This window comes from Falco cherrug, chromosome 6, assembly GCF_023634085.1.
Source record: "Falco cherrug isolate bFalChe1 chromosome 6, bFalChe1.pri, whole genome shotgun sequence".
Lineage (NCBI taxonomy): Eukaryota > Metazoa > Chordata > Aves > Falconiformes > Falconidae > Falco > Falco cherrug.
Window position 1 is genome coordinate 46,203,701 of NC_073702.1, and position 25,442 is coordinate 46,229,142.

Below are 25,442 nucleotides of genomic sequence, written 5' to 3' on the forward strand. Positions count from 1 at the left end.
ATACCTTATGTGTGAAAGGAGCTAATTGTTGAATTAGAGATTGGTTGTCCCTTTCTCTGGCACACCTAATGTTTACTTATTCCACAAAAAATCTGGGGCAAAAGAAAGTAGCTCATCATGTTTATCCTTCCCACAACAAAGGATTGTTTGTAAGTCCAGTCAAGGTCAAGGCAGGCTATGTCTGGGAATCTTGGGAGAAAAAGTAAAGGGAAAAGGGTAAATGAAATCTAGCCATTTGTTGCTGCTCTTTGAGGTTGAATCTGCATTTTCCTTAACTCAAGGATTAAACAAGAGCTGAGAATGATGTTAATCTCAGCTTTGGGATGCAAGCAGGAGGAAGGTGTCAAAACTTTTTAGTTCTAGTACTTAAAGGCAGTAGTTGGTTTTTTTTTTATAAGATTTAGTTTATGGATGCAGGGTTTTTTTATTTTATTTCTGTCTTAACATCATGGTGCATATGGCTAGAAATTTTTGAAGTAAAATGATCATAATTAGTATCACAGTTATGGTCCAAAGAAGTTAAAGTTTCAGATAAAGCAAACTAAAATCAGGAAATCCCATACAAAAATTTGCCATGGACATTTAGCTTTGACCGTTGTACATATGGCAAATCATAGCTAAGGTGCATCATTATGTTTTATGTTGATGATACTACATCTTTCATTAGGTATATTTCCACCTATTTATGCTCATATGTATTTAGTTAATGATCCCCTGTACCAGTTTGATGTTTTTCACTTCTATTCTCTAAGATACATGTTGCATTATGTTTTTCACTGTGCCCCATACATAATTGTTTCAATGACATAAATATTGCACAGTATTCTCAATTAGCATTCTGTAGACTAAAAAAATCCAAAAAAAGACTGCAATTTTATAAAAATTTTCTTTCTAGATGTTCTAGAATTTTTATTTCATATGGTGGTTCTCACTTCAGGAAAGTTCTGTGGATTTCATCCTTTCCTTTTGCAATGTTGTTTAGATTTCTACGGTCACTACAACAATCAGCAGTTCAAAAATAGTGTTGTGGGTTTTTGTTTTTTTTTTTGTTTTATTTTAACTCAGGTTACCATTTACAAACAAGGAGATCAGGTGCATAAATTCTGCCTGCTGCTATAAGACCACTCATAATACACTGAAGTCCATCACTGGTTCACAGGCAAGGGTTTGAGAATATTTATTTTATGAAGTCTGGGGAAAATTTCTCAAGATCCCTCAGTTGCAGGTTATAAATATGGGATGCCTGCAGATGAAGTGTTCAAGAAAGGTGAAGTTAATGTAGGATAAATATAGCATTCAAGGTTCTGCAGGAGTCATTACCAATCCCATATTGTCCACATAACTGTGGGAGAAAGAAACCTTATCTTTAGTAATACTCGATAATTTTTACATTTCTCTCAATGAAGATAAAGGTTAAGTGAATATTCTAGGTATGCCATTTGGTTAACTTTTAAAGTGTTAACTTTAAAATGTTTTAAAATATTGTTGGTTATTTTTTCCTTTTCTCTGGGGAGATCTCTTAAGCTTTTCTATTTTAATAGATCTCTTATAACACTTCAACATATTTGAGTCATTTGTGCTGTGGTTAATGCAAGGTCCTCAGTTTTCTCTAATAATTCATTGTTCTCTTGATTGAATCTTTTAATTTAAATTATCTCCTTTTTTCCATATTGAAGGATTTGCCTTGTTTAAAGTCATTAATTCTATAATATATTTGAGAAATACTTAGTTGTGTCATATCTCACTTCTATATCTATTTCCACAATTTGTTTATGATTATATACCTTTTATTCATAGTGTAAAGCAGATGTAACTTTTCTCTAAATATAATCTGTTTTCCTTCTACACTGAATTAGCTGAGGTTTCTTAATTGTCAAAGCAACTAACTTGTGACTTGTCTGTCAATTAACTTCTTAACAATAGTTGATACTAATTATTGAGTTTCAGCAAACATGGGGGAAGCTAGATAAAATTTTCATTAAAAGTCTGGTTAGTTTTAAACATAGTTTATAAGCTATGGTTGCTAGGTTTTTCTCATAGGAGGTCACTTGATGCAGCATAAAAAAGTTCACATATATTATCTTTAATAAAGTGAACACAACTGAAATACGTTTTTGGGGCTTCATTCAGAAAAAATGCAGCCTTCAAGTGGCTTGAGCTAAGCTGTAGGAACATTTATTTATGAGTTTCTGGGTAAGTTTTATGGGGTTTTTTTGGTCCCACTGTTCTTTCACCTTTTACAAACTTCTTTCAGTACTGAAGAGTTGTTTTCTTTCTCTCCTCTTATGTTTGTGTTTCCTTCTATATCTGTTACTTTGCTGTTTCGAGATAGACTGCTAGAATCTGATGTAGTCAGCATCTGAGGCAGAATTTATAGCAGTTATATTTTGTCCATATGCTTCACTCTCTTTCTGGATAAGCTGAAAAAAACTTAAAATTATGTGTTATTATTTAGTCTGTGCACCCCTGTTTGTATGTGAGTATAAAGCGGTCACATGGAGTAAGTTCCTTGTCATGTCCCTCTTTCTTCTGGTTGGGTAGCGGGGAACAGATGCCTTCTTTTCATTTATCATCCACTGATGCTTTCTTGAAGACTGTTTCTGTCCTAGTTTGGAGAAGCATATTCCAACTTACTATTTCACACAATAGTGGATCCCAGTTTCCAAATGGAGTTTTTACAGCAGTTGCAACCTTGAAGCTCCAACCATATGTGTGGTCCAGGTGATGTCTGCTCCAACACAGATCTGGTTTTCAGTTTCTTCATTGTTTTAATGGCTTTCTGATGACTTGGCTCCAAAGGACCTCATTCTCTGAAATCAAAAGCACTTTATTTTTATTTTTATTTATGAATTAAGTATTTTTATAATTTAGTAAATAAATGGGAGTTTTCTAGTTATTAGCATGTTACATTCTTCCCCTCCTTTCATGTGTGACGGGGCAGATTTAACATCAACTGCTCTGTGGAATCAGAGCAAGAGCGTGCTAGTGAAATTAGTGGCTATGGCAAAAATTTGCCATGACTAGTTAAATGCTAGATCACTAATGGAAAAAACAGTTATTTGCCTGGTAGTCCATGTTTAGCCACCCTGAGACCTACATAATTCTGTCAGCTGTTAAATGCTGATGGCTTCCCAACCTCAAGTCCTATCAAATGTGACATTCAAGAATGCTCATGTGCTAGGTCCAGACGGTGATCCTGTATACAACCAGGGGTATTTACTGTCTTTGACGAGCCTGAAATTTCATGTTGTAGACAGAAGACTCTGAGTGTTGTTTTCTGTGAAAATGAAATTCAGCATTACAGTGCATTTGAAGCCTACATCCTTCCCTGTTAGCTTCACAAAGCATCTGAGAACCCTTCAGAGATTACTGCAGTACCACCCAGGGAATAAAAGCCTGTGTTTGCCATAACCATGTGCTATAATCACATGTCAGGTGCCTGTAGAAACTCCTAAAGATTGGAGCCTAGAGACTGGAGGCTTTCATTTTTTTCTTTTACATTCTCTTGAAACAGTTACCCATGTACCAACATGGCAATTCCCTCTGATTCAGTGGGACAACGTTGCTGAAATTTAAGACAAATTTTTACAGGGAAAATTAAAAAAAACACATTTGGCATCCTCACAGAGAAGAACCTTGCTGATTTTTGTCTTTAAATGGAGAGAGCTATGCTCCCTTGCTGAACTCTATATTTGTTCCTGCTGAAAGGCTAGAGAGTTATTGAAATTGTTCTCAAAAGCAGAGGTAAATTGATGTCTGATGCAACCATTGGAAGGGCTCCAGACTTTCTAGTTTTCCACGTAATTATCTTTTAATGAAATATTATAATAAAAATAGAAATTAGTGAATGAAAGGAAATGGATTAACAATGTGAAGCTATTTCGGTTTGTCTGAGGACATTTATCAGACATACTGTTCTGTACTCAGCCAAATAATTGTGTAGGTGGAGCCTGATAAATGTATGAGGAAATGTACATTTTTAAGATGTAATTGATGGGCTGAAAGCATGTACTCAAACAGCACTTGAAGCAAAGTTTTGTGAGTTTAGAACATCCTCCTGGAAAAGAAGATGGAATTGAAACCAGACTTTTTAGTGAAATGTTTCTTTTTCCCTTTGCACACGTGCAAAGTGGATTGTTGCCATTGAATTGTCCCAAGATATAATGTTCCACTGTTCTGCCCCCAAAATAAGAAAAAGACACCATTGTTGTGACCATTTTGCTAAGAATATTTTATCTTCCTGTTCCACTTCACAGAACGATCTGGGCTAGAAGGATCCCCAGGAGGTCTCTTGTTGGGCTACCTGCTCAAAGCAGGTTCAATACTGAATTTAGACAAGGTTAAGACTTTTTGCAGTCAGGTGTAAATGGGACAACCTGTGTTATGCTTATTTATATTCTAGAGCTGGTTATGGAAAAACATTTTAATCCTGAAGAATTTTTGATGGTTTAGTCTTGAACACAAGACTGTAAAGCTAATTATATCTGTGTATTTGTTTACATTTGGGTTTTGGCCTTTACATACTTAAAGATTCCTAACTAGGAATTAATTTAGTTGTGATATTACTTAGGAATAGATACAGCAATAAGGCAGTCCCCATTTAAGTTGCTCATTAATTTTAAATGAAATCCTTGCTGTGTCTCCACTGCTCTCTGCTACTTGTTCATACTACAGGTACCTCAGGGTGTCACTGTACGTTCACTGGTTTTGAGAAAGCCTATCCATGTCAGAGCAGTTGGTGTCTTCTTGCAGAGCTTAAGAAATTCCTAGAACGTTAGAGCTTCTGGTTCTTCACTTGGTTAGGTATTTACAGTTCAATTCTAGCACTATCAGTCCTGATACATCAGGACAAATAGCTTCAATACCCTAATTAATTTATCTAATTTCTAAAATGTAACAGTTACAATTTCTCACTGTCTTTGAGAATTACACTAATGAACTTATAGTCCTAAAATTGCTTGTTTTTTCCAAATCGCAGTTGATGTATGTTTCTTGTAAAGGCTTTACTATGACCCCTAAAATGTCTGTGGCTTCACTGTAAATATTGCCTAGAAATATGGCTGTTGCCATACTTACTGTTGCTAAAACCTAGTATGATTTGTGCAGGATTGTCAGCACTGAAAGGGATTCAGTTGAATGATGGATTAATTGACTTTTCTTGCTTCTCTTCTACATGTCCTCTGATGCTCTTTAAAACAGCTGCTATGAATGCCAAAGTCTGAATGCCAAAATATAGATTAGGATAAATCATGTCTTGCACTTTCATCTGTAATTAATAGATCATTGATTCTCCCACTGTGCATTATGAATAGTCATTAGACACCCCAAATTACATTTGCCTGCTTGTTAACAGCATATTTTTGCCACCAGGTCTTTAAAAACTTTACATGGAAGACCAGTTTTATGATTTGCATTGTAGCTGATAGGAATACTGGGGCACTGTGATATGTAATGTGACTTGATCACTGAGCAAACTGGTGGCAGAGCCAGGAGTCGAACCAAAATATTTGAATGCAAGCCCTTAGCCCTAAATCCCCCTGCTGTGGCTTCTCTTTCCCTCTTTTTTAATAGTCCTAGAGGAATAAAAAGGCCGCAGTTTGGGAAAGGATGAGAGAGTGGTTTTGAAAAAAAACAAGCCACCCACATAAACAGATATACATCTTTCATCAGCCACAAAGGAATAGGGAAAATTCCAACATCCAGGTGCACAGAGCAAACTCAAATCCGTTATTTATTTATACGACTGTCTAGATATTCTTGTCAGAAACAAGGCTATTAAGCACTGTCACTTGAGGCAGGCCTGTTCAACATTAAACATTAACTTCCAACTAATTTGTTTAGAAGATTTCAGACAGTGTTTCTCATTAAATTGCCAACCCACCTGGGCTTTCAGCAAAATTTACATTTCTGTTTGATTTTCTGAAAGAGAAATAGATATGAAATAAAGGGGCTGATTGTCTCAATCATATTCAAAAGAAGTAATTTATTAAACCAATAAATTTTGGATTTGGAAAGTGGTGTTACTTTCCTGTGACCAAATAATGTATTTATGTAAAGAGAACCAAACAGAAGAACTCTCAAAATGACCTTGGGAGGACCATCATGTTGAGATACATTACAACATTAGGACCTACTTTGCAGTCATAGCTTCAGCTATCTCTAATTGTTATAAATCTATCAAGAATGTAATTATATTCCTGACCTATATGTATGTACAGAAGCTACATTGACCTTACATTTTAGAGGCAGCTGTAGGATTTGATTTTATTTCCAGTGAAGCATTAAAAAACGATTGAATTCAGCAGAGGTATGCCTAATGAGGTCTATCCACAAAGCAAAATCACTGTAAGAGGTCATTAGGAGACAGCTACTTTGCTGGCATCCACCTTTTAAACTTGAAAGCCAGTTGGCTTAGATGCTCAGGTTTGTGCCCGTAAGAGAACTGTTGACTTGTTCACATCGTTTTCCTTTTGCAGTCACTTACTTTTGCCAATGGCAGCAATGACACCAAAGTGAGTCTGAAGTGAGTCCCAGAGCTCTTCTCTAGCAGTTTACTAAACGCCTTCTGCATTAGGACATTTGAGAGAGGCTTTTGGATTTCTAGCCTCTTCAGCTCTCACTTCAGTTTCAGAAAGGTTCCCCTACTCCCCAAATAAAGAATTTCTGGCATAGAAAAACCTGGTTTCTTCTTTTGTGAGCATTGGTGTAAAGGATTTATGTGGCTTTTCTGCCACGGCCTGTTCTTTGCATGCTCCTTTAATACTCTGATCATCAACTGGGCTCTAAGGTCTCTGGCTTTCTGAAGAGTGCCTTCTTATTTATAACATCTTTTACTTACCACATGCATTTAGTCTTTTATTCTCAGGCAGGGTTTGTTTTACAAAACACCAGATATTCCTTCTCTCTGGCAATTTTCAACATAATTCTGATGAGGTAGATCTGTCTCGAAGAGTAACAAAATTGTTTAGAAAGGAAGGTATTTCCAAGCAAGTTTGAAATACCCCTTTAACAAACTGACAAAATTACAGGTTGTTAATGCTGCAAGGCTGTGCGTGTGTATAGATGTGTCAGATGTCACTTATCACCTGGGGTCTGCTGATGAGGAGCAGAACTGTGGACAAAGAACCTTGGGTTCAAAGGTTGGTCCAGCCTCGGTGGTTAGCTGGTAAAGCATTGACCAATCGCTGTTACCAAAACCAATCATAGATCTGTCTTTTTTTTTGTCCTCTTAGGAAAAAAGACAGAATTAATTCCTTTTCTGTTCTGCCATGATTTCCACACCCCCCTCCGTGCCCCCCCCCCCCCCCCTGCCGAGTATGGCCACAAACTGTTGATTGCTACCGTGAGTTTCAGCATGGTTCCCACACCACCCTCAGTCATTATTGCCATTCTGACTTTGTTCCTCCAATTTGTTTATGAGCCAAATGCCTTAATTTTGTAACCCTGTTTAACCTAGGTGTAGCACCCTTTTCCTGTGTGTAAGGTTGTCCTTTCCCATAATGTTTCCACCATCTCTGTTCTGAACTTGCTCTTCCTAGGAGTTGCAGCAGCTGTGTTGCTGAAATGGAAAGGGAAGCAGTAAAAGGAAAAAGTCTGCATTATCAGGAAGCCACAAATAGGGAAGAAAATCTTCAAAACTAAAAATGCATTTCTGAGCAATTTTTTTTTAAGTAGGAGCTTCTTCCCTGGGTTAAAAAAACCCCTACTGTGCCATTACTCAAATTGTGACTATATGTAAACAGTAATACTAAAACCATCTTCTGTTATTTTGTTAAAGAGCCTTTCTATTGTCACTGAATCACAATGTGAAGCCAAGACTATATATATGAATAACCTGATTGTTTGCATGCATCAGAGCTAGCACATGCTAGAAAAAGAAAACTATTTGTGTGCTTGGAGTTTTAAGATTGAAATGTTTGTTAAGTCATACACACATGCATACTAACATGAGATGGGTAAGGTTTACCAGTGGTGATTAAGGTGTTGCTTTTAATTTTCTTGCTTGCTTACTGTGTGATTTTAAGTCTTTGTACATTGATTTTAATGTTTTGGGTTGTTGGAAAGTTAAAACCATTATGTATAGAAGAGCCCTGAGATCTTCAGGTGAAAGAGATTAAAATGTGTTCCAGCAAGAGAGCACCTGACATCTCATAGCTTTATCATGGATACAACCTATGACGAATCACATTTTTTTTCTACTCATATGATGTTTAGGATGATATATGTTATGACAACTATGAAAACTGCTAAAAGCAGAATTTTACTGTAGAAAAATGAAAAATGTTACCAATTTTACTGCAGATCATATGGGGGCGGGAGTCCCAAATAAAAAATACACCCCTAATCTGTGTTTCTATAAAGAGCGATAAGTGACTAACTAGTTCTTTCTGTTAAGGCATTGCCCATGAAAAGAAGTAAGGATTAGAGTTAAAGGTTCTTTTAGTATTTTAAAATACTGTAGTGCAGTATAAACTCAGCAAGTGCACGGAAAAGATGCAGTTAAATTTTGTGTAAGGAAAAAACACATGAATACACTGGCTATATCTTAAAGCAAAGGTTTTGTAAAGACAGTCTTATTTGTCCCAGTCATTGCATAAAAAGCAAAAATAATACCATGTCTTCATTCTGAAAGAAGAAAGATACACCAGGAAAAAAAAAATAGTAATTAGCCTGAATGGAGTACATCACCTCTGCAAATGTATAAAGTGATGAAAAATTATGCAGGCAGCAATTAGAATTACTTCCCAATCCAGTAATTATGTTCTGATTATTAAATAAATCTTAGAAACATTAATTAATCCAATTTCCCACATCAGTTGTCTTCCCCTTTTCAGATCTCCATCATTTCTCTTTCTAGCTGTTTCAATTTTGCTTTCTATCTGTTCTGCTTTTCCTGTGATTCTCCTGCAAATATCATCTCCTGAGGTTGAGTGAGGGCTCTCATTGCTTATCTTTCTTTCCCTAAAGATTCTCTCAGGAGGCAAAGAATCTTAATTATACATATAGAAAACATATGTAATAAAATGTGAAATAAGACCTGTTTCCAAAAGAACTTATATAGCAGTTTCTAAGATAAAATACTGTCTCATTTCACTGTATGGACCTGGAATTCTGAAGCCAAATGTGCCACCACTTCTGCTTGTGCAGCATGTGCTTCCTGCACCTATCTTGGAGAGACTGCTGTGCTTTTGCACATTTATTGGCAGAGTTAAAAACCAGAAAATTGCATCAAAAGTTAATATATTTTGATGGTCCAGCTACACAATACTAATGAACTTCTAGATTTCTTGAAAGAAGGTGGTTATTTTACGTAATCTTAGTCTCATGTTGCTGTAAGGTTCTTCTAAGGTAAACAGTATTGGACTGAGCCAGTTTTACTGAGTGGGATATTCTGAGAAAAATACCATAGTTACAACATCCTTATCAGTTAATAGAAGACAAGAGATACTGTTCCTGCCTAAATTAAAAATTTGCATAATTGCATTCCGCCTACTTACATTTTTCAATAAAATACAATAGTTATGTCCTCTCCCAAACTAGAACAGTGTTGTCAGGTGACTAATGTGTGTTACACAATGACAGCTACAATTAAATTGATGGAAAATAATTTTCTGTGTATGATATTTATAGTCATGATTTATATTAATGGTTGTTTAAAGTTGCAAAGTGAAATTCTCATGTTAGAAAATACAGAAATTATTGGCGTGACCTATATTGAACCACCTTATAGTATGATACTACTAGTATCCTTTGTCCTCCACAAAACTGCAGATTTGTTCCTCTTGCCACTGTTAAAAATGTATTGTGAGACTACTAATTGATTCTGCAGATTGTTTACAAGGTGAAGCACAGAGATGTATTTGAAACAGAAACTTAAAGTCCAAAGTTTTTTAGGTTGTGGGCATTGCTCAGGGCTGACACCTCACCTTTTCTGAGGTGATCCAGGAGATTGCATATCCAGGAGAGTTTGTTTTCATGAGTCTGGGCTCTACATGTAAAATGCCTGAAGCCTTCTCAATGATTGATGGCCACTGATACAGATAATAAAAAAATGACTTGCTGAAAATCTGTATATGAAAACATGGTTAGAGGACTAAGGCCTCTGTAGACTATTGAGATAGGTTTCATTCCAAAAATACTGGGGAATGTGGTTGGTTTGGGTTTTTTCTGCATTTGCAGGTAAACCAAGATAAGGTTAAATACACAATTCACCTGAGAGCTTTAACCTTCAAAGAAAGGTACTATCTGTAGAAAATAGTGTTACTGCAGGTTTTGCTTGCAGCTATTAGAAAGCTGCTTGGAACTCCAGTAAAACTGAAATGGAGCATGAATAGATGGGCTAGTAAACAGGCTGCAAAGGAGCAGGCTTTACAATGACAGGCAGATGCACTTTCTGTGCTGATACCCACCCCTCACATGAACAAGCAGAGTGGATGTTGTGTGTATGGGGGAAAGAGAAGATGAAGGTATTGCATTTTTTGTATCCTGTTGATGAAAATAGCACAATAAGTATTCCAGATAGCAAGTGGGTACTGCAAACAAGACAAAAAGCAATAGCTGCTGTGTTTAGGATTTCCAGAATAGTAAACAATAGGAAGGACATAAAAGTATCTCAACTCTTTCAGTTTTACCAAATAACCAGGTTTTTTTCAGTCCTAGTGCCAAGAAAAGTTTATTGGGTTTTATCGAATCTGTTCCCATTTATTGCAACCAATGAACATTCTTTACTTGACAAATATTCCTACAAAATTTCTAATAATAAAGAAATCGAAGAATATTATATAAAACAATTAATAGGACATATATTTAAATAGAACAAAATTTGAGATTACACATACATCTCTAAATTTAAAATGCATAATTCTATCGTTCATATAGAGCAAAGCAAATTTTATTCTATTTGTTCTCTTCTTCCTCCAAATATTCTTGAATATTTTAGATAATACTGAGTATGTAAAGGTGGAGTGTTGTTCTTAGCATAGGTAGGAAGAAGCTGATTGTTGGATGGTTGAGATTCAATATTCATACAATGCATTCTTAATTTAGGATTTTTAAAAAATAATCTGGATTTGGGTTGTTTTGTGGGTCTTTGGTTGGGGTTTTTTTTTGGTGTTTTTTCTTTGGGGGGGGAGTTAATCACGTATGGGGAAACACTAGTGAAGTGTTTCATTTGGTTAACATTGCCTCCATGGTCCATAGGAAATTGTATTGCTGATCAGGTTCTGCTGGTTGAAGTGTATAATCGCTCAGCAGTTTTGAAACTTGCCTCTGTATCTAAAAGACTGACTGAATTTCTATATGAAGCTTTATAAAACTATCTTTAAAAATCTTGGCTCTTGTAGTTTTAAAACTCAAGTGGAAATTGTTTTAGTGCTTTTGCAACATACATAGTACTTCCATTTTTTGGTAGAATATTGTTTTTCATAACATTTTACAATTCAGGTTCCTTTATTGGCTGAACTGTGGAATCAAAATTAATGCATTCGTATATTTAAAAGAACTTTACAGGATCGTTGCACTTTTGGCAATGAAACTGTAGCTTGATGGAGTTGCTGGTTTTGGAATTAGTGACTGTGCATGTCTATTATCTCTTTTTAACAGAGATAAAATTTGATTAAGCTGAAGGAGATTTGGAGGTACTTGCATTTTTCAGAGAGGTACTCATTCCTATTTGGTCCAAGAAAATGAATAATAAAATCACTATGTCGCTTGTCCATCTAGGGGTTAGATGAAGATTTAGTAGCAATTTATAGAAATCTCTGATGAGTATGATGCTTATACAAATTGAAAGACCTTTTTGTCTGTTATCCTAAAAGCTGCTGATGTGATGCAGAAGGAATGCATACTCTTATTGACTTTTTTTTTCAGATCTGGTTGCTACAAAACCCAGTGTAGGCTTACTATGTTTCATTGGCAGTTTTTTAAAAAGCCTGAAATAAAAAAGTAAAAATAAATTTGTGGGGGCATCTTCTCCAAACTGGTTATGTTCAACTTTGCTCTATGCACCACTTTTTTCAAGATGAAGAAAAGCCAGTGGGAAGCTTGCAGGTGAATTAAAAATAAAACATAGTTAGAATCTAGTTGATTTGTAAGCAGCTAAATATGCTTACATTGCCACCTTCCCTCTGTTATGTCAAATTCTCATCACCTCTGTGTTTTACTTAATAAGGCAGGCCTGCCATAGGTAATAAGCAAAACCAAAATAAATCTTTCTGATCTTCCAGTAATCTATGCCATGGAGATTTAAGCCAAAGGTACCCTATCTGTGTTTATTACCTCTTAATGAATTATTTTCTCTATCAAATTTGGCCTACAACTTTCTAATATATACCAATTTCTAATTGTTTCACATTTTCAGCTTTGGTTCTGCATGGTGTGAAAGAGAACCTCTTCTTGTCTGTCCTGAACCTTGTATGGGATAGTTTCTTTTGATACAATTTTGTATTAGAAGAAAAGCATCAGTGTTCATATTATCTTGTTATTCATCATCTTGTTACTCCTGATTTTGTAGTCTTGCATTTGGATGGCAGGCCGAGAGACCTAGTCAATTTAGCTGTTTCTTGCACCAAACTTGTTTTACACTTTGGGTCATCTTACTTGTTTTTCTCTTACCCTTTTTTCATTTCTTTTATATCTCTTTTGAAAATGGAAAGAACAGAACTGTACACACTGTTAATTGTAGTGTGTCTCATGAGTTAATAAAATCTGTGATTTATGAAGATGCTCTGTCCTCCCTTCCTCTCCTAGTAACTCCTAGACTTCTATTTACTTTCTAAACTAACTTATCTGATGGTTTTATAGTATTATTCTAACCCCAAGATCTTGTTTCTGAATTATGCCAATTTTGAGTCCATCTATTTATGAGTATGTTGAACAGCACAGGCCCCAAGGAAATTCTCTTCAAATTTCCCCAAAGAAATTTCTCTTCAAAAGGAAATTGCTGGATGAGCAGCTGTAGAATTTGGGATGTGAAAAAGTTAACCAATGCTTTAGTGTGTATGTGTGGCTTGGTTCACGTGATTGTGTTTGCATTTTTCACAGGGCAATTTTAATTAAAAAACATTACGTTGATATAAAGCATACAACAAAAATATCTGTTACAGATATAGCATGCACGATATTCAGTACTGCAACAAAGTAAGCTAGTGATGAGAATAACCTACAGTGAATGTTTTTCCAAAATAAGTCTTGCATTTTTTCTTAATAGCAGGAATCTCCCCCTCCTCTCCCAAACAGAAACAGCTTAGTGGTAGGAAAAACTGGTATTGCTGAATGAAAAATGGCAGCAGGAATGCACTTGAGACTTTTGGTTTGCAACTAGTTTAACAAATGGGAAAATATAAAGAGGTTAAGCAGTAGGAGTGATGAAAGATCTGTTGAATTCACTTTATCTGGAAAGATTAATAGTATGGAATCTGGAGGCCTACATTTTGAATTAATTAGATGAAAAGTGATTGATCTTCAAATACTAATTCGGTGAAAATATCACTATATTCAAAGAAAGAGGCAAACAGATATAAAGATCCTCTCCGCTCTTTTGAGATTGAGAAAGAACACCTGTTGATATGATTCAACATTATATGAAGGAATATTGGATATGAGATGAAGATGTTGCTAACAGACTGGGAATCTAAATGTTTAAATTTTTGTGGTGTGAAAAACGCGAAGAAAAGATGGTGTTTCTCACTCCTCTACCTATGAAAAAGCCCTGTATTGATCACTTGGAAGTGCTGGCAGGTCTTAAAACTAAGTTTTGGGGGGGTTTTTTGCTTTTTAAAAATCATTTTCTCTTCTCCATTTTTTGAATAGTTTGCCTCCTCCTTCTCTGTAGATTCTTCTTTTGATTTTCAAGCTGGGACTAGTGATGTTTTTCCATATTGCATGAGAATTTCAGAATAAGCCCCATCACAAGCTGCCTTCTCCTCATAGATCAACTCCTTGTGTGCCTTTCTTATTATCTCTTTGCCCCTTGCCCCCATTTGATGGTTGATTTAAGTTTTTAACTCAGCCTTAAAATGCCTGTGCCTCCTCCACTTTCACAGACTTAATCTTCCCTTTATGGTTGGAGTCCACGTGGGTTTTATCGTTGTATTTTTCTTGTAACCTTTCCACAAAGAGAGATTTTGTACCACTGTAAGGTCTTATGTTGTTCTAATTGATGTGGCTGACTTGATAATATCCCAAGGTTCAGGGTCATGTGGTGCTAAGCACATTGCAGAAACGTGCGGTAATAACAAAGACAGTTTCTGTTGTCATTATTACAGCCTTTTGACAGTGGGTCTCCCACATTAGATTCTGAGGTTGCAATTATCTTTCGTTTTGTCACTTCTGTTTATTGACTTATATGACATTCTTTATTGCTGTACAAGCTTATCTTAAAATAGGATTTTTTTAATAGTGTTTATGTAATTATGAAGATCACAGGCTCAATAATAGGATGATGTTTAATTAAGATAATTAGTGAACTTGAGCAAAACTTTCTTGGATAGTTTTTGAGAGCTACTTCTGTGATCCATCTGGCCCACCTAGATCATTAAGTTATCATTGATCATTTTTAGAATAGTTGTCTGCTAGAGGTTGGGACATTGAAGTTTGTGCTGTAATGAATACTTACTCCCAATTACTGACTTCCCTTTGTGGGGCTAAGGCAGTTATACAGTGTCACTAGAGTCCTGTATAAGCCCAACTGATCTGAATTTTAGGGAAGAGTGCAGTATTCCTGATAGTATACTTTTAAAAATTCTTTTTCTCTCCAGCTACTGATGTAAGATTCCATATATAGGAAGTCTTCAGAAAATAAATCAAGAGTTAATGCTACCTGGGCCTACCGATAACAGCTGCTGATTGGCTGAAGCCACATGTATGTGATACATATGTTCAAGGAAAAGAGTTCATTATGTTCTTGTGTGTCTCTAGGAATCCGGAAAGACCGCAGAGGTGGGCGAGTGATGAAACAAAAACGTCAAAGAGAGGAGCAGGATTCCAGGAACGGGGAAGCTTCTTCTACGGAGCTGAGAGCTCCCACCCTTTGGACAAGTCCACTGGTGGTTAAACATAAGAAGAGCAGCCCAGCCCTCTCCCTGACAGCAGAACAGATGGTCAGTGCCTTGCTGGAAGCTGAGCCACCCATAGTTTATTCTGAATATGACCCAAATAGACCATTCAATGAAGCCTCTATGATGACCCTGTTGACGAACCTTGCAGACAGAGAATTAGTGCACATGATCAACTGGGCAAAGAGAGTTCCAGGTAAGGAAAAAAACCCAAACCCAATGGACTATAGAAACCTTTATGTGGCAAACCAATAAAAAAAAGAGACACTAGTTTTCACACTACATGTTCTGATTCATGCAAATTATTCAAGTATAAATACATAAAATATCACAAATTTTATGCTAAATTAGTTGATAAAAACCCTATAATGCAATGTAAGTGACTTTTGAAGAAAGATTTATTTAAGAGAAGATATTTCCCCACAGTATAGAATGTTAGGCAGTTTTCTGATTGCAAATCCTTTTTTTCAGATAAAACCCAGCAAATTTAAAGGTAAAAACAGATTACTAAAAGCCAAATCTGACCAATTGGTTCTAATAAATTTATGTTACTTATTTAGATCTCTCTTGAAAGAAAAGTTTACTCTCATGTCTGTAAAGTAAGCCATAAATTCAGAATCACTACTAAATCCCTAAGTATTAGTATTATTTATTTGATTGGCAGTTTATCTTTTTGAGCATGAATTACAGATATTCCATGAATTCTGGGTCTGAAGAAGAGAGAGAACAGCAATTTTTGTATGAAAATTTTGTCTTGCTGGAATTAGATGTTTCTATATTCATCATTTTGGTGCATAATGGTTGGTGAGCTATGACTCATCTTTCCTAGAAGGGAATTACAGAATTGTGGGAAGTATGTAACATTTTTGGTTGAAAGTATGTTACACATTCATTGATGTGGTTTAATTAATTTATGTAAATGAAATGAGATAGTAGCTTTGTAATTAAAGTCCATCTTCTTTTAAATTTCAGTCTACAAGACTACTTTTCATAAGTTAAAATTTTAATGTTTATTAGAAATTTATTGCACGTGCTGTACTTTTAGCTTTGTAAAAATACCAGCATACATGGTAATTTGTACTTTATAATTCGCTGGGATTCTGAGGTCTAAGTTCCTATTGTAGCCTTTTGTTTAATTAAAATTATGTAGCTGCTTTATGAAGGGATGTTAGAGAACAGCACCGCAACTCTCACATAGTACATTACCTCAACGTTACACTCAGGTTATACCATTTTTCTGTTTTCCTCCATTTAAACTTGGAAAGACTCTTCCTGGTAAATCAATAACCCATAAAATCTGACTCTTTCCCAGTCCTCATGGGTTCCCTTTTTACCACTTTTCACATGCCACTTTGTGGGCTCCAGCTATGATCAATGACAACCTCTGTGTGTTTCATTTCTCATCGTATCTTCTAAGAAATCACCTGAGAATTTTATTCTTGACAAAGTCACAGTGGTTAAGGCCTGATCCACAGTCTGTTCAAGTCAAGGGCAGGTTCTCCTGTTAATTTAGGTATGCTTTGGATCATGCTTTTACAAAATGCTTTTGAAAGATGAGCATTTATTTATAGTGTTAAAGCTATTCACTATCAAAACAGCTAAATTCAAATGACTTTTCTATTGGTTTCAGAAATACAATTAGTCTAAATCTGTTAAAATCCATTGATCTACATTCAACATGGATATACCACATTTTGAATTCATTATGTTGTCCAACTGGAAAAAATTTTTCTTCTGTGACATTAGATTTTGATAGTTAACATAATTAATGAAAATGTTATTAAACACAAAACAATACTGTTAGGGAAACTTGAATATGTTTTTTATTCAGAAATCTATCTAAAACAGCTTGTCACAAGATGATTACGTCTGATGATCAAAAAACTGCCTGGTTTACCAAATATGTCTTTTATTTCCTAAGCAAGGTTCTGAAATTGGAGAATCAAATTTATAAGGTTATCAACTATTTATGTATATCCAATGTATTTTACATTTAATAAATGTGCCTGTTAATTGTCAAAATAGCTCCTAAGGAGAAACTAAACCAAATGACTCTATGTATGTACATTAGTAAGTACTCTAACACGCGATGTTTGATATAAAACTGGCGAACTTTGGTTAAAAAACCTCCCCAAACTTCCTTCCCAATTATAGTTCATCTACTAGGCACTGTGCAAATAATCATACCAAAGGAAGGTCCTGAAGCAGGAGAGACAGAATATGAATAGTCTGGGGATTCTGAAAGTGCTGGATACTTAGCTGGTTCTTGGTGCTGTGGGTTGGAGGATGGTATGCATGATCAAAAGTAGAAATTAATTTAGAAAGTTGGTTTAAAAGAATTCAGGCTCAACTGTTTACCTGCTTCTAAAATTGGGTCTTCTGAGAGTAGGAATTTTTGGAGCTAGGTGCTTAAATGTGGTTTGGGTTTTGTTTTGGGTTTTTTTATCTCTCATTTGGTCCTTAGAAAAGGTGGAGTGTTCTTAGTTGCTGATATTAAATCTTAGAAGTACTGATCACCTTTCAAAGATATGGCCTTTGCTTGGACTGTTTTTCTGTTTCCTGCTGCTGGAATGTACTGGCAATAAATGTACATTAAGAGAAATATATCTGGCAATATAAGTCGTATTTTCACCTCCACAGTATGTTGCCTTTGAATACTCCATTGTTACTAGGAATTATGCAATACTGCTTAATTAGAGAGGATTTTCATATACTTTATACATAAACAGAATAACTGAATAACCTTTTTTCTGTCAGGTAAAGTATTCTATACAATAAAATTGTGGGATTTCACTGAGTTATTTTCTCAGCTAATCTACTAAGGTTTCAAGTTTCAAAATTAAGGGTAAAAACATCTTTTTCTAAAAAACTAATGTGCTTTTTACCAGTAGAAAAAAAAACAGTTGCAGGAAACAGCCTCTCCTATGCACACCTCTCAAGCCTTGGAAGCATCACACAAGTTCTTTTAGCTAAATGCAGGCACTTAGCTGATGGAAAGCAAGAAGCAAAGTCAATAAAAATGACTAGGTTGAAAGCATATTTGTTGGGGAAGGAAAAAACCTGGTATTAACAGAGCAGAAATGCAATGAAGATATAATTTACAGATAAGTGTAAGGACTTTCAGAGACATGTTTGGATTTTATTTTGCTGTGCAAGCTTTAAAGAAGGGGGAGTGTGTCAAAGTAACTAGTAAAGATACTGTTTTGGTCAGCCAGTCTTTCTGATGATGTAAATAAGTGGGCATGGAAGAAGAAACAGCTAATTAAAGATGTACTAGATAGAAGCGAATCTATTCTACAAAAAGGAGTAATGAAAACAATTTATGATGGACTGTGTAGTATAATGTAGGCAGAGATCTGTTATAAAGACACACTGAAGACAACGTCCAAAATGAGGCATCTTTGCAGACATGTCCTGATTGGGAAGGTGGCAACTGGTCTAAATGTTTAAGGCAATTTTTTCAGCATTAGTTCAAGCTTGCTTAAATTGACTCTGCAATCTTGGTGGTGTAACAAATTGCTGGGGAAAAGAGAAATTGTGGCAGCTTCCTGTGCATAGCCTTATAAAATGATCTTCAATATTTAAGTATGACATGATTGTTAACTGAGGTCATAACAAACTTCTCCCATGACAATGCAATTCATAATATGCCAAGGGCCTAAAAGCTTGTTTTAATTTTCCTTTAAACCTTGGCCACAGACATAAGTGGGTTTGCCAGATTACATGAACAAAAATCTCGCACAGTGTCTTATGACATATACAAATAATTCAGGATGCCCCACAGGGATTGTTCTTTACATGACCTAACGGGGATTTTGGCTTAAGTCCTCCCAGATGGCCTCTGTGAAATACCAGTGGTGCCTTCTGATCACCCCAGCCAGCTGGAATAGCAAGCAGATGCACAAGGTGCGCGCTAACAGATTGTGATGGGCTAGACATGTAAATTGAGCCTTTTACCATTTAGTTGGGATAAATCACAAAAAAATCACATGTAAGCAAGGTATCAGCATAGATTAATAAATGTTCTGCTCATTTCTGAATCACATATTTCTGAAAGATAGTTTTCCATTTTCTTCTTGGTTTACATAACATCTTGCAGATATAGTACCACCTTCAGTCTCGTAGGATGAAGTTTTATAGTTTAGAGGGTTTTCATGATGCAATAAGCAAAACCATTACTTAGCTTTTCTAAGAAATGCAGATATGTCAGAGGAATTAACTTACTGTATTTCAGCATCTGTGTACTGTGTATATCATTTAATATCTATATTTGGAGCACTGTATTCTCTAAAGGAAGGCGGTATTTTCAATGTAATTATCAATATTTTTTTTTTGTGAAGAAGCTCTTGAAATGGTAAGAATCATTACAAGCTTATACAGTAGGCTCATGGTAAAGGGTGTAGCTTTAAGGAAATTCTGTTGCAAGGGTGAAATCTTTGGCACTGCTGCTACAATCTTGTATAACTATTTACTACAAGTACAGTAGCTGTACAACTTAATAGCCCTAAAATGGTACGTTGGGCATACAAGCTTTGAAGTTTTGAGATGATTCACGGTGCTGTGCTTATTTTATGGCTTCATGAACCGAGGAGATAAACATTTTGGCACAGTTATTTTTTTTATTTCAAAGCCACAGAAGTTGCTATTTTCTTAAGATATTGTTTTCCTATTTGACCTTCTAAACTGCTCTGTTTGTTAAATTAGGAACAGTGTGTAAAGACGCCAACAATAGCCACAATTTTACACTGCACTTCAGAGACTCTAAACCTTGGAAAAAAAAAAAAAGTCAGCTTGCAGGAGAAGGAAAGAAGTCTTATACAAGAGTGGTGCATGTTACTAACCCTTTAGGTGCCAAACAGTTTACAGAGCTTCTGAGATTCTGAGTGTAGTGATCCCTTTGGCAATAATTTACACTTGGCTTAAAAAAAATGGAATGGTTTGCAATTCCTGTAATAATTTTTGATAAACCTTTCAAAATATCTGCTTTATAGTCTCTTCTCCTTTGACCAATGGGATTGCTGTGGATTTTTGTAAAATGTTATAAAAACCCCCACCCTTCCACTTATCAGTTTAATCTGTTGAAGCGATACTCTAGCTTCTCCCTTGACTTAGTAGGGGAAAAACAGGGAAAGCAAAAAGATCTGTAACCAAATGAGAAATGATAACAAGCATCTGGATCTTAATTTATGGCTGCTTTTTGTTAATTTAATTTCTGTGAATTTTGAATTTATTACCACATAAGAGATAAGTCCTTATAGTGGAATAAGGTAATCACCGTTTGAATTTGAACATCAGACTGAGAAGTATCGTGCAGTTGCATGATTATGCAGGTCAGCAAAGCTAAAAATATTTGATTTGAAATAAAAGCTTTCCATCCCTGTGGTTTCTTAGTCTGGGAAACATCTTTAGACTTTCATCTCTATATTGTGTAAAACCAAACAAACCCCTTCTTTCCATCCTCCTCCCCAAGCTTCTGGGTGCTGTATGAGACAGACCCACTCTTGCAAGTAGCTTTTATTTTTATAATCTATAGAATTGTCTTTTAGTGCTTTTGAAACACAGTGAGGTATATTTTCTCCTGTAGAGGAATTTAAATGAAAGAAAAGAATGAGACCATGTGACTTAATGGTCTGAAAGTGAGAGACTGAGGGGAAGACACTGATTCTAAAGGACAGGGTTATATACACTGGAAGCTTGTGTCAGACGAGGAAAAGCCAGAGCCAAGAAGGAACAGTGAAGTGGAAGTGTTCAGAAAGGAACATAAACTTTGGCTGCAGGTGTCTATAGGAACAAAAATAGAGAGAGTGCTTTCACTAGCTGAAGACTGGGAAAACATTACAGCAGGAGAAAAAAGGATCAACATCTGAATAACAACTGTGATAGTGCAAATTTAAGAGGTATCCTAATGCAATGGTTTCCATACTCTAGGTTGTTCCTAGAATTGGGGATATGGAAGGGGAGATAAATGCATCAGAACTCTAGGGTTAGCAAGTTGACCAGCATCAAGGAGGCTCCAACTGGGACAAAAAGTAGAGAAGCACATTGAAGAGGTCCAGAGGAAGAAGATACTGGGAATTTTTTGTTTTGGTTTGGTTAAAAGGAATGTAGCTAACAACATCCTTCATAACATTTGTTTAGTGAATCAGTAATTGTTGGAAAACCCCCGTATTTCTTTTTAAATGCTATAGTATTTGTTTTCCCAGAGATGTCTTACTTCCCTTTGTTTGTGGAAATGAACAGTTTGAAAAATGATTCAAATAGGCATCCATTTATTAGATCAGCACAGTAATTACAGTAATCTACTCCACATGATGTTTTCAAAAACCAGCCTTCTTCAGAATGATGAACCTCAAATACGTCTCTCCACCTAAATATCCCTGAACAGAGTATGTGCTGAAATTTAATTTTAAATCTAAGACAAATTTACCCTGTAAATATCTGTTTTTAGAAGTATGCACATGTCTAAATACATTTATTAAGATTATGGAACTACTCCACATATGTAAAGTTCCTTATGTACACAATGGTTTTAAAATCAAGACCCAAAGTGCTATTACAAGGCCTATTCTGTTCAGAACTTTCCAGAGATAGAAATATTTTAATCCCAAAACTTTGAATTTTGGGGCTTCCCAACCATGTATGTCAAAGAACAAACATCTTCACTAACAAAATTTGACTTAGTGTAAGTAATATTTTTTACCTATTTGTAATATAGTGGCAGATGAGTAATAACACCCAACAAGAACTACTTACATATTTGAGCTTATTGGGCATTCAATAACATCCAAGTTTATTTGATAATAAATGTTTGAAGATGAAATTGTATTGGTCTTTGGAAACAAAGAGGCAAAAATGAGCAGCCACAGTAATAATTTTTATAGTTTTAGCCAAAATGTAAGGAAATAAAATACTTAAACTGTAATATTCTCTTTCTAAAATAAATGATCCCTTTATAAAAACATTTCCTGCTATTTTTCTTTAGCTGATAAGTAATTTACACTCTTGGATGAACATGTCTGTCTTAGAGTCTTCAGCTATGCTGAACCCTGGAGCTTTCCAAGAAACGCTCGTTAATTTCTGCTCTAAGTAAACAGTAAGTAATGATCCCTCCTGATTAATTTATTTCTTAAAATAATTTACAAAAAGAATATGCGATTGTTGGAAAGCACTGATGCGATATGTATGTGCATGCGCACATATCCATTGTTCCCTGTTCACATAACTCACATAAATTGGCCCTTTTTACTTGATGTTTAATAACTTCAGCCTACTTCTTTTAGTTTCTCTCCAGTACTACATCTCTGAGCACAATCAGCTGTAATTCCAGTTTAGAGGTTATTTTAATATCAGTTGTATTAATTTTCTGTTCAAGTGACTCATTCACTAAAATCTCATATTAGATACATAGACGTTTTTTAAGATACATAGAAATAATTAGGAAAGATTTATTTTCTAGATAGGCTCTTACCCTGTCTGTATCACTGCAGCGGTGCATTATATGACACATCTGTTATGCTGCTCATTTATTTTCTTTGATTATCTCTCCAGGAAATGAACTACGTGTGTAAAGAGTATGTTGTTTTGTCTGCGTGTTAGTTAAGGACTGCTGTGAATTTAAGTAATGAAAGCAAGTTAAAGCACATCCCATCCTACATTGGAATGGGGAATGAGAAATCTGTGATTGCCTTGTTCCTCCAGGAGTTTGTTCTCAGCTAAGAGTGGCCATAAGAAAATATTGCCTTCTCTCTTCCTTATGGGAAGTTCAGTACCTTCTAAGAAATGTAGCTGTCCACCACAGTCCTCAGCAGGGAGAAGGAGATGAATTATTTATCACTGCAGATAGACTTCAGGTCTAGACCTAAAGCTTCTTAGGTCTCTTAAACAGAGGAGTCTTGGAAACAGGAGGGAGGAATCAAGATCTTGAGGTTGGCTTAGTGTCCTGCTCCCTTTTCTGATCCAAAAGGGGCACTGCTCAGGATGTTGGGGGGTACCAAGGGATTCTCCCGCGTATCTGGTATTCCTTACGAGCAGGCTGACCTCAGGAAAAGAAAATGCTCGTTGGCAGGAATTTCAGTGATTTTTGTTTCTGCAGCTTGAGAATTTTGGTTGGGAGTTTTTTCAGCTAGTCTAGTAGGAAGTCATGAGACTCATAATCAAAGTTAATATATAGACAAAGGGAACAGTACCGTTCAAAATCTTATTTAGACTCTCGGCAAAATACATTGTGTTCCTGTTAAATTACATTCTGGAGTGTTTGAGGTGATTAGAAAATTTAAATTCAAGAAATCTTATTTTACTTGATTCACAAAGATAAGGAATGTGACATACTAGGTTAATTGTAAATTTCCTAGAGAATATTAAATCTTATCAATAGCTTAATAATGAAGGATCTTCTGCAACAGCTGCTGTCCCTCAGAAAACATGGTTGCAAATAGAGAAGTGGCTACACAGGCTGCTGGCAAGTGATTCAAGTGTTCACTAAAACACTGAACAGTCTCTGACTGGGTATGCTCATTGTATTATAAACAACTGACGAGCATAAAGCTAAAATCATAATGTTGCCATAACTACTATAAATGAATATAGTACATCTGACCTATTTCAGAAATCTCGTTTGACTGCTACAAAGGTAGTATTTCTCATGAGTTTCACATACATTTGTAGGACATACTTTGTGGGATTGTAGTTTCACAAGTAATTATTCCAGCTGCAATGCCAGCTAGAGTGGTGCCTATCTTTCTGCTTCCCCGCTTCCCCCTGGGTTGGGGTGGTTGTGCAAGCAGAGGAATTGATCTGGATTAAAACAAAACCATTTTTTGTGTGTTTGTGTGCCTATAACTTGCATGACTTCCCCAGTTCAGTTCAGCACAAAATAGTTGAGCCAGTTGAAATGTGAGGGTGATGGTATACTGGGAACAGAGAGGCAAGTATTAATATGAGTGTGCTAGAAAAAAACACATGTATTTGTAGTGTCAATAGTAACATAGAGCTCTAAAGCCTTTTTCTACTTTAGTTTCTCTTTATTTCTACTTCAACAAAGAGGTCTTTCCCAGTCTCTCCTGTACAAAAGGCAAGAATCTTCCAGTTACTGACACCATTTACAGCCTTTATCCTGTCTGCTGAAGTAGATGTTGTATGGCTTCTACTTCACTTATTTCTGCTCTATCTATAATATGTTCTGTCATGCTATGCCAGAGCTGTGAGGGGCTGGAGAGTTAAAGGGAAGAGAAAACATGGTAATTTCCCCTTCACTCAAGATGAATCCTAGTTCATGGAGTCTCTTTAGTTTGCTTCCTTCTCTGGGGTGCAAGAGACTTTACTTCCCAGGAGGCAAAGACTGGCTGTTATTTAAGTGTGCTGTTTGGAAGGCAGAGGAACCCTGGGGCTCTCTTTTTGCTGAGTTACTTTGTGACTGGTTGCCTATTCTAGTGCATATTTTTCAAAAGTTGTTCTTCTGTCTTTGTCTTCCAGGAAGGCAGTAAATTCTTCTGGAAGTTCTTTGGGCCAATTTTGTACTGTACAGGTAGTAAATAGCGACCTGAAGTAACAGAAGCATCATACGGCAGACTTTCTTTCTGCTTGGTATTCATCTAAACCCAGCTATGGAGAATCACTGACTCTGATATGAATACCAAATGCACTTCCCCCCCCCCCCCCCCCCCCCAGGTACACATGTAAGGTTATGTTCTTTTACACCAGGCCTTTTGGGAAGAATGTTGCTTTACTACGGGAAAACACCAATTTTGCTCCTGGCTGTGCCAATGCCTTGATCTGTTAGATTGTATAACTCTATTACAATGTGTCACAGTGTACCCATCCATCTCAGAACTTTATCTGCTGCATGGGAAAGCTGTGAAGCACAGTAATTAGCCCTGCTATGAAACAAAAAAAAAAGCCTGATTTAGGACTCTTAGCATACAGGTATAAATACGAATTAAATCTGCTATTTTTTTAGTAATGCTCATTATGCTCTTGTTTTATGCCTTGCCAGTATGCCTTTCTTCTCACAAATGTGGTTTATATCTTGCAGAAGTTTTACATGCTACTTTATCTAGGTGTTCTACAAAGCTGTTCTGAGAAGCAAGCTTTGATACAGCTAAGCATGTCTAAGGAAAAATTAATTATAACTAAGTCTGAAATAGTGCAGTATATTAAAATGCATAATTTATTTGAAATCACGTTTCTCAGCTCTCTTTCTTTTTTTCTCTATTTTTATGCCTTTGTTCCACTCTATGCATTTGGTTTTGGTTATTTTTTGAAGAGGCAATTTCTAATTAAGTGTTCAAGAAAGATCCTGGCATTTGAATGAGATACCGCCAGGCAGCATCAACACGTTTCCCTTACTGTCTTATTTCAGCAGACAGGTCAGTCAGCCTGCTCTTTTCTTTA

At 35.9% G+C, this 25,442-nt stretch overlaps 1 protein-coding gene across 2 annotated transcripts in view; it reads left to right on the forward strand.

Moving 5' to 3' along the window:
- Positions 1-25,442, forward strand: part of ESR1 (estrogen receptor 1) — a 197,338-nt gene that overhangs the window by 126,355 nt on the left and 45,541 nt on the right. For both annotated transcript variants that reach the window (XM_005446565.3, XM_027815754.2), the window contains one exon: positions 14,917-15,249. In XM_005446565.3, coding sequence (XP_005446622.2) covers positions 14,917-15,249 — 333 coding nt within the window. The remainder of the gene's footprint in view (positions 1-14,916; positions 15,250-25,442) is intronic.